General features: G+C 45.1%; 1 protein-coding gene across 2 annotated transcripts in view; it reads left to right on the top strand.

Moving 5' to 3' along the window:
- Positions 1–112: 112 nt before the first annotated feature.
- The window catches only part of RNF115 (ring finger protein 115), a 41,851-nt gene continuing 32,653 nt past the window's right edge, over positions 113–9,310 (top strand). Inside the window, exon 1 of one of the 2 annotated variants that reach the window (XM_079957121.1) lies at positions 113–253. In XM_079957121.1, the coding sequence (XP_079813247.1) occupies positions 161–253 (93 nt within the window). In that variant the 5' untranslated portion in view covers positions 113–160. Of the gene's footprint in view, positions 254–4,090; positions 4,199–9,310 lie in introns of those variants that run through there. The other variant, XM_079957122.1, reaches the window with a different exon arrangement.

Here is a 9,310-nt window from a genome sequence, read left to right as displayed (position 1 = left end):
GTGAAGTGTGGCGGCTAGAGCGTCCCCTCGGCGTTCCACAGCGTTCCGCTCTAGGCCTCGAGTCCTCCGTGTGGTCTGTGGCGGCGGAGCGTTGCTGGTTCAGGAGGACTGACGGCAGCGGCGACGACGACGACGGCGGCGGAGGGGGAGGGGAAGCAAAATGGCGGAGGCGTCGGCGGCTGCGGCGGCCGCCGTCTCCCAGCACCGCTTTTTCTGCCACAGCTGCAAGGGGGAAGTCAGCCCCAAACTGCCGGTAAGGGAGAGGCCGGGGCGGGTCTGTCTGAATATGCGCCCCCTTCCCTGTCTTCGAAATAACCACAAGCGGGCGGGGTGGGGGGAGGGGAGAGGGAGAGAGTTAGGTTAATTCGGGAGGGGGCCCAGGACTCCAGGGTCCGTTCTTGGGACGGGGTGGGGAGGTGACGTTGCTGAGGCCAGGATTCCTGGGTTCATCCTTTGAAAAGGGGGGGGGCGGAGATTGAGGCCAGGACTCCTGAGTCCATCTTTTGAAGGGGGAGGGGGAAGGGATTTGAGGCCAGGACTTGTTGCTTCGTCTTTCTGACTGGAGGGGTGTCTGGGCTCTTTGGGTCCTTTTCTTAGACTGATTGTGGAGCCTAAGGAGTTAACAACGTGATCCTGTACCTTGTCATCTCAGGCCTAACCCTCATTGAATTCAACGAGACTAGACTCTGGGGGTCATGTTTATTCGATTTGCAGCATCTACGTAGTATGGTGGTTTTGTTTTTGTTTTTGTTTTTCTGAACTGAGTCTCAGTGTTCTCCTGCCACAATATGAAAGGGCAGGGATCTGATTGGAAGGGTGGGGGCGGGGAAAGGAGAGAGAAGGCCCCCGTCCTACTTCCATTCACCACCAGTAATAGGAATGGTAAGGGATTTTAGGTTTTGAACCCCATGTGCAACGTGAATCCAATGAAGTGGGTGGTGGGGTTCAGGCAGACCACAAGGTCCTATTATCCTTTGCTCTCAAATGTATTGTATGTGGGTGGTAGTGGTGGTAATAGATTTGTTATTGTTGCTACTACTATGAAAGAGAGTTGGCTCCTATTCCTTACCACCTTGACCAACACCAAGGTCTGGAGGAGGCAAAAGTGTATCTGGGGAACTTGTGCCCTGTGCTGAGGGTAGAGAGCAGAGGGAAATCAGGGCACAGATGACGCTCAACTGTTAAGCCAAAATCACATATAGGCAAAATACTTTGGGTTCAATGGTGGGTTCCTGGATGCCCACCGCCTTTTCACCTCCTTTTTATTTATTTATTTTAAAACTGCTGAGCGTGTAAAGCTGAAGTGGCAGGTTACCTGCATTATGTTGCCCATATACAGAGTTCTGAGGCTGAAAGTATGGGTGGAGGCTGCAAGGAGTTGTAGGGTTTGCTCATACCTGCACATCCCTTTCCCCCTTTCAGTGATCAGTTACACGACAGTGCCAACCAGGGAATGGGGTCATTTTTCCTCCTGCCTCCAATTTTATTTTCCTTTCTAAAAGAGTCATTGGGAAGTGCAACAGGAATGGTGGGTGAAACAAGGTGGGGAAAATCTGGAGTTCTCCTGTGTCTATGAAGTGGGAGGCTGATGGAGAATGGTACGGGGCCATGGGTCCACCCACTGGAGCCAAGAGACAGAAGGGACCAATGTCACGGTTTTGACTCCAATTTAGGAAAGAACAGATAGTCATGGAAGCAAATGCAATTGCATTCCATCATCTTCTCAGTCCTCTTCAAAAGACAGGTACTATCTTGTCGGGAGCGGAATGAGGGAAAGGGACAGAAAAGTGGAACTATCACTCTTCCTCTAGGGAAGAATGAGAAGAGAAAGCAAAACAGAATATTTTTTATCTTGTCCCATCACAAGGGCAAGAGGTAGGCAGGGTTGGAAAGTCCCAGGCACCTGGTTACACAGAGACCTAAAAAGTAGTGCCAGCACTTGGGCATTTTAAATTGGTTCCCCCTCTTCTGGGAAGGCAAATGCCTTTAAAAAAAAAAGTAAATGCAAAAAAAAGGTCTACATCAAATTTAAAACCATTCTCTGATGAAGTCTTAGCTGTTCAGTTACAATATGCTCACTCACAATATGTTTGATGAGTGAATTTCTTAGTGTGGTTCTTGTATCTAGCCAAGCTCTCAATCAGAATTGATGTTGTTCACTGATTTGATTTCCTGTGGTGATTGATAATTGCATGTAGGCAACCAGGCAATTCTCTATTCTTCCTTCTGGCCTGAAAAGGCTACTGATGCTCAAAGGTTAGATGGAAGGTGAAGAGTGCCTAGTGTGCAGCTGTGTTTAATCCAGAACTGGAGCCTGATCATTGTCTGCCTTCAAGCAAAAGTAACACCCCTTTATGCTACTTTCAGAATGTAGCTGGGTCTTAACCAATATGTGGCTGCCTCCTTATGCAAGGTGAAGGACAGCTGCTGTTAGCAGTGGAGTCATTCCATTAACGCAGGATATCCATAGCTGTGTTGCAGGTTATCTATAGCTGTGTCCTGGCTTCTGGGAGCGTGGTGGAGAGACAGCATGTGGGGTGTTCCTGTGAGCTTCTGTCTGCAGAATTGAGAGGCCAGCGCTTTGCTTTCCCAGTTGGCATGGTATGGAGGAGGAGGTGTCTAAACTCCTGTCTTGCAGGAAGATATTTAAAAGGTTGGCTTCAGTTCGGTAGAGCACAAACTTGTTTGGTTGTTTATTTGAAACATTTCTATGCCACATATGAAAAGAAATTTAATTGTGTTTTCCAAAAGTGAAATAATATTTAAACAATTTAAAATGGAGAAATTGGTATCACAGAGAACGGGGTAGAAGAGTACAGTGCTCCTGGGCAAGGAAAGCTCCCCAAACAATTAAGTGTCTTCTGAAGGGTATTCCAGAGGGTAGTCGGCACCATGGAAAAAACCTGCTTCTCTACTGCCTCCAGATAACACTTTGCAGGTCATGGCATTCTCATAAGGCCTTCTCTGATTATCTACCAAGCCTGTATAGAGGAATGAAGGCATTTTAGCACCAGAGACTCTGTGAAATGTACTGCATCACTGATGCATGCTGTGGGACCATGTTACAGAGACCCGTCTGTTTTGGATGCTTCCTTGGCTGCTGGACTCAATAAGCCTTGGGTTTCTGCCAGCTGCCTTTGACTGTAAAAACACGATCATGTCTGGTACCCTAAAGTATGCTGTCAGTGGACTGTGTTTGCCTTCATGGATCATGAGTTGTGCATACATGTTCTAAAAATAATGGCTGTCAATAGGTTCTCCCCCAAGCCTCCGCAATGCAAATTGGCAGAATGCAAGATTTTTATGTGGGTGTTTGATGCAGATGAATATGACCCTCCTTTCTGGAAGGATTTTAAACTGGGGGAGTTGCACTTCTTGGCAACCATTCTTAATAATTTCCTCCCTTGCACTGACAGGCCTGTCTGGCGGAATCCCTACAACTTCCACTGCAGGGGATGTAAATGTGTGGTGCCTTGTCGTTCAACCCCCAATTGTGCCATCTGCAAAATGGAAACGGTGCCCAGAGTTGGAAAAATCCCAAAAGCTTTGTTGCCCACATATTTGCTTCTGGAAGCTGCTACCCACCCACCACATCCCAAGCATGATTGGATCCTGAAAGTTTGTTGACAGCACCTACCACCATTGGCTGATAAACTCTTGGAACGTAGAATCTCTCCTTCCACCCCTCGCAATGCCTGCCTGTCTCGTTAGTAGGGAACTTTGTAAATTTGCACATAGGTCCATTTCTAATATGTTAAAGAAGGTGCTAGCCAGGCTTGACAAAACCCAGGCCACCTGTCCTTCCAGAAAATTTCCACACTCTACCTCTCAGAAAGTGGGTACACCTTTGGAGGGTCAGGCAACCAGTAACATGATTTGGGCTCCAAAACGGTGGTTGTTTGTGGCCTGGATCTGGAATGCTTTTTCAGGCCTGTGTTATGGTTAGGAAGATGCCAGTTCAGCAATCCCGGCAGCAACACCTGCCCTTCTGCCTTTGCTCTCACTGGTCTTTTGAAACCTGAGAAATGGTGCCCATGTCTCTGGGGAATTCTCATAAAGACAGTCCCTCTCTATTTCCAGGAGGAATTGTTTGTTTTCTGAAATTATGTTAGTCTGCTGGGATCATGCATCTGCTTTTTTCCGGCCCTCTGCACCATCAAGGACAAAGAGGCTCAAGGACTTCTTTTCAAAACCAAGTGTACGTGGCACCTCGGTCCTCTTGCTCTTGTTGCAGATATCGGCGCCAACGGGTTCTTAATCTGTAAGCAAGGAATCGGCTCTGAGAGAGGCTTTCTGACTGTGTTTCTGATGGTGCTTTCAGAGATGGCAGAGCTTTTGCTTTCTAGACCCTTGCGTCTTGACTGCCTTGCTTGCCTAGGAGCGCTCTCACTCTCCCTCCCACCTCCCCGATTTATGCTTGTCTCCCTTTTCTGCTGCTGACTTCGGCAGTTTCGCTGGGCTGTGTTTCAGCTGCCCTTTTGTTTCAGTGAAAAAATGCTGTCCCAAACCCCCTCATGCCTTGTGCTTTCCATAGCTGCAGTTCAGGATTTCCTGGTGTCATTAATGCCTTTTTTTAATAGTGCAAGAATCTAAGCTGGGCTAATCTCTGCAACACAAGCCTTAAATTGTTCTACTGGAAGGCATAACCTGAACATCTCAAAAGTTACTACTTGCATATAAATATATGCAAACTTGTATACAGGTCACATAATGTGAGTGAGCTTGGTGGAACTTCCTTTTTTCGTGAGAGCCATGCAGTTTACTTTAGTTATTATCAACAAAGGTCTGCACTTCTTATAGTTCTTTGGAGCTTCCCATAATACTGCACCACCCCCTGTGAGTCGTGTTTTGCATCCAAGGCTTGGATGAGAAATTACCAAGAAAGCTTCAGATTACTTTATTTTTTACAGTGCCCACTTGGGCTTCTTCCTCCCAAGCTCAAGCCCTTCTTTCGCTCTTTAAATGGAAAATTGTGAACAGTAAACCTGAAGCTGGAGTTGAAACCTGAAAACAGAGCGTTTAGAAGTGGCTCTCAGACTGGCATGAAGAAGGAAGAACTACCTTGCATTCAGAGCTCTCCTCTTGACAGTAGTCTTCCGAGCCTCAAGGGCAATTCGCTCAGTATATTTGGACAAATTCCCTCTTGACCTCAGTTCCCGTCTCTGTGAAATGGGGACATGAAAGACCTACTTCCCAAGGTGTGCTGAATGTGGGGGGTTGAACACGAGAATAACTTTCTGGACTAAATGAGAGCGAGGCCCGTGGCCACCTATTGGATCAACAACAGAGGCAATATTTGAAGTAGGCCATCTTTGCAGACAATCTCACACAGGCTGAGACAGAGTAGACCCAGGGCACCATGAACTAACAAGGTCTCCTGCATAGAGCCCTTGGAAATCAATCAGAGATGCATGCAGGAGAACATCTAGCAGTAATTGATTATGCTTGTCATGGGGCAGGGGAGAGTGGTATGTAGAGAGAGTTGGGTTTTTGGTGGGGGAGGGAACTCTGCCCAGCACCAAATAATTGGGCATCAGTTCATTCCTCATTCCCTTCCCTTGAAAGAGTAATCTGCACAAGCAGTAATTTCTTTTTTTAAGAGAGAAAGCACAGCTGCTGCAGCTGCTTCAGTCCTTCCCGGGCCCTCCCTCTTCACAAAACTGCTGTGAGGTTCTGCTTTTCACTAAGTCATGTTGTTAGACCCACTTGTTCTGTTGCTTTCCTTGTTGGGGGATGGCTGAATGTGGGCTGGTGTGATTATGGAGCTCATGCACCAGGAGGCTGAATAGCTGCATTCTCTAGCTGCTGTTTTGAATCAGGCTGTCTGCTGCAGGTGTGTGCTGCATGCAAAGAAAGGGTGGGGTTTTTTTGGGAGGGGTGCATTTTTAGATGTCTCATTCAAAACAGCACACTGGGGGTGCGGGGAGAACTCTGATACTGGCAACTAAATCAATTGGCTGGAGGGAAAGTAAAATGATGGTAAGCGGGAGCATCTTCCCAGTGAGGAAAAGATAAACAGATTGGTGCTAGCTAGCTTACTTAGGAAAAGGTTTGTATTTCCTGTTTCTCTCTCTCTCTCTCTCTCTCTCTCTCTCTCTCTGGATTGTAAGCCCCTTGGGGCAGGGGCCTGTTTTGGTGCAAAAAGCAGGGGTAGTTAACAGGATACCCCCCAGATGTTGTGGACTGCATAAAAAGAGCCCTGCTGGATCAGGCCAAAGGGGGCCTATCTAGTCCAGCATTCTGTTCTCACCACAGCCAACCATGTCCAGACCCAAACACTTCTCCCTACTGTGATTTCCAGAATCTGGTATTCAGAAGCATTACTGCCTCTGACTGTGGAGTCAGAGTATAATCATTGTGGCTAGTAGCCATTGGAGGTTTTTAGGCAGAGATTGGGTGGCCATCTGTCAGGAGTTCTTTAGCTGCATTACATCAGTTAGACTAGATGACCCTTGGCGTCTCTTCCAACTCTACAGTTCCATGTTTCCAGGTACAAAAAAGGTCTCTGCCTTCAAGAGCATACTGTCACATTTCTTTGTTGTTGTTTCACAGTGTTGATTTGCAACCGTACAGGTAGGAAGAAATGGAAACAGGTAGGAAGAAATGGAAATGGTGAAGGTGCTAAAGAGGTGGCTACAAATGGGATAATGTTTAACTTGTGAGAATCTAACATTGTTGCTTTCACTTTTGCCTGCAAGAGGAAGCTAGGAACTAGAAATATAAATTTCCATTGAAAGCAAATCCCAGAAGGATTAATCTTTTGCGCAAATGCAAAAGCAGTGCTGTGGTATAATTTAATGGCTCACAAGCACAAGTACATAAGAAAGTGGTCAAGTAATTGAGATACATCTGAATTCTCAGGGTAAAGAATCTGGTTTTGGAAGACAGAGCCCAAATGCCTAAGCATCTTGACTTTCTCTGCATCCTCACTAGCAAACTAGTGACTTTCACACTGTTTGGGGTATGGAGAGTGTTCTTTATGAGAAGATGCATAATGGCAGGTGAGCTTCCCTAGATGTTGGCTTTCCCAGTGGGGCCATTCTCCCACTGCATAGCACAGCTGTCTGTTGTTAACAGGTAACTTGCAGCATACCGACAACTTCAGTGACCTCTAGATATTTTCAGCTATCACTCCAGTCATCCCTGACCATTGGCCCTGCTGGCTTAGATTGATGGGACTCACAGCCCCAAACATCTGGAGGGCATCAAGTTGGAGGGGTTCTTCAGCAGAGCATTCGCTTTGAGAAGGTTACGCAGCTTTAGGGAAGAAGGTCAAAATTAAAACAGCTGAAGACAGAGATAAATTTTTGAATACTTACGGAGAGGACCTTCAGAAAGGGATTGAAAGACCCTCAGGGGCTGGACCACAGCCTGAACCCACACCTACACCTCTGGGGTCTGTAGACCAGGATAAAAAGATACCACCACCAGAGCAATAACAGATTTGACCAGGATGTCTCTGCAACTTCTGAGTTGGAACATAAATGGTGCCAACATTCCGGAGAAAAGGAGAAGGATATTTCATATTTTGAAAAAAGAACAATTGGACGTTATTTGCTTGCAAGAAACACATGTGACTAGGCTACATAGAAAAGTGTTAATAAACAAAAGATTAGGCCAAGAATTTATCTCATCGGATCGAGTAAAGAAAAGAGGTGTGGTGATATATGCAAAAGAGAGCCTGTCACCAAAATTTTTATTTAAAGATGAACAAGGACGAATTTTGGCAATTGAGATCCAGACCCAAGGAGAAAAGTTTTTGTTATTAGGAATTTATGCGCCAAATGAGGGAAAATCGGAATTCTACAAGAAGCTGCACGAGATTATGCTGGACTATCTGGACTATGATAACATCATCATGATGGGAGATATGAATGGAGTGGTATCAACCAATATGGACAAGTCACATAGCCAAAACGTGACAAAAGACGGCAGACTACCGAAAACATTCTTTGAAATGATTGACAACATGGACTTGATTGACATTTGGAGAACAAAGAACCCTCTAGGAAGAGAAGGAACATTCTTTTCTGAAGCCCAACTGACATGGACAAGAATCGACCAAATTTGGATAACCAGAGGCCTGGCACCCAAGATAAAAAAAGTGGAAATCTGCCCAAAGACTTGCTCCGACCATAATGCGGTGAAGATGGATATGAGATTAACTCCAACCGGCTCCTTTAGATGGAGAATGAATGACAATTTGTTTAGAGATCAGGACATTATTAAAAAGGCCCAAAAAGCTTTGAAGGACTATTTTGAGATAAACCTGAACACTACGGTGGAAAAAAGAACTGTCTGGGACGCAAGTAAGGCGGTCATGAGGGGGTTTCTGATACAACAGAATACTATTAAGAAAAAAGTACAGAACGATAAGAAAGATAAGATCTTGGAGAAAATTAAAGAAGGCGAGAAGAAGTTAAGATCAAGACCGAAATCAAAGGAGATATTAAGAGAAATCAAACATTATCAAGCACAATATTCAAAACTGATAAACCAGGAAGTGGAATGGAAAGTTAAGTTAATGAAACAAAGATCCTTTGAATCGGCAAATAAATGTGGAAAGCTGCTAGCATGGCAGCTGAAAAAGAGACAAAAGCTGAACACAGTAACAAATTTAGAAATTGAGGGAAGAAATATTCAGAACCCAGTGGAAATCAGAAAGTCCTTCCAGAGATATTTCAAACAACTATATACTCAAGGGCCGCAAAATGAATCAGAGATAGAACAGTTTCTAAAGAAGAATGGTTTACCAAAGTTGTCTCTCCGGAATAGAACAATCCTGAATTATAAAATAACACAATTAGAGATTGAGGAGGCCATTCAGAACATGCAATTGGGCAAGTCTCCAGGGCCAGATGGGCTTACCTCCAAATATTATAAGACATTGAAAGACTATTTGATACATCCATTAATGGAGGTTTGCAATGAAATTATGGAGGGGAAGAAGGCACCGGAGTCGTGGAAAGAAGCTTTCATCACATTGATACCCAAACTAGAAACTGAAAAGACACAACTTAAGAATTACCGCCCCATCTCCCTCCTAAATGTGGATTACAAAATATTTGCAGACATTTTAGCAAGTAGATTTAAAAAAGTTTTAAATGAAGTAATTCACAAGGACCAGGCAGGCTTTCTCCCAGGTAGACATTTGTTTGCAAACACAAGGAACATTATTGATATTTTGGAACTCTTGCAAACAAACATTAATACAAAAGCAGTCTTGATATTTATAGACGCGGAGAAGGCCTTTGACAATATCTCCTGGAAGTTTATGAAGAAAAATTTGGAAGGAATGGGAGTGGGGCGG

This window comes from Podarcis cretensis (assembly GCF_951804945.1).
Source record: "Podarcis cretensis genome assembly, chromosome: 16".
Lineage (NCBI taxonomy): Eukaryota > Metazoa > Chordata > Lepidosauria > Squamata > Lacertidae > Podarcis > Podarcis cretensis.
The sequence above is the reverse complement of the archived record's forward strand: the minus strand, read 5'-3'. Positions and strand labels throughout refer to the sequence as shown.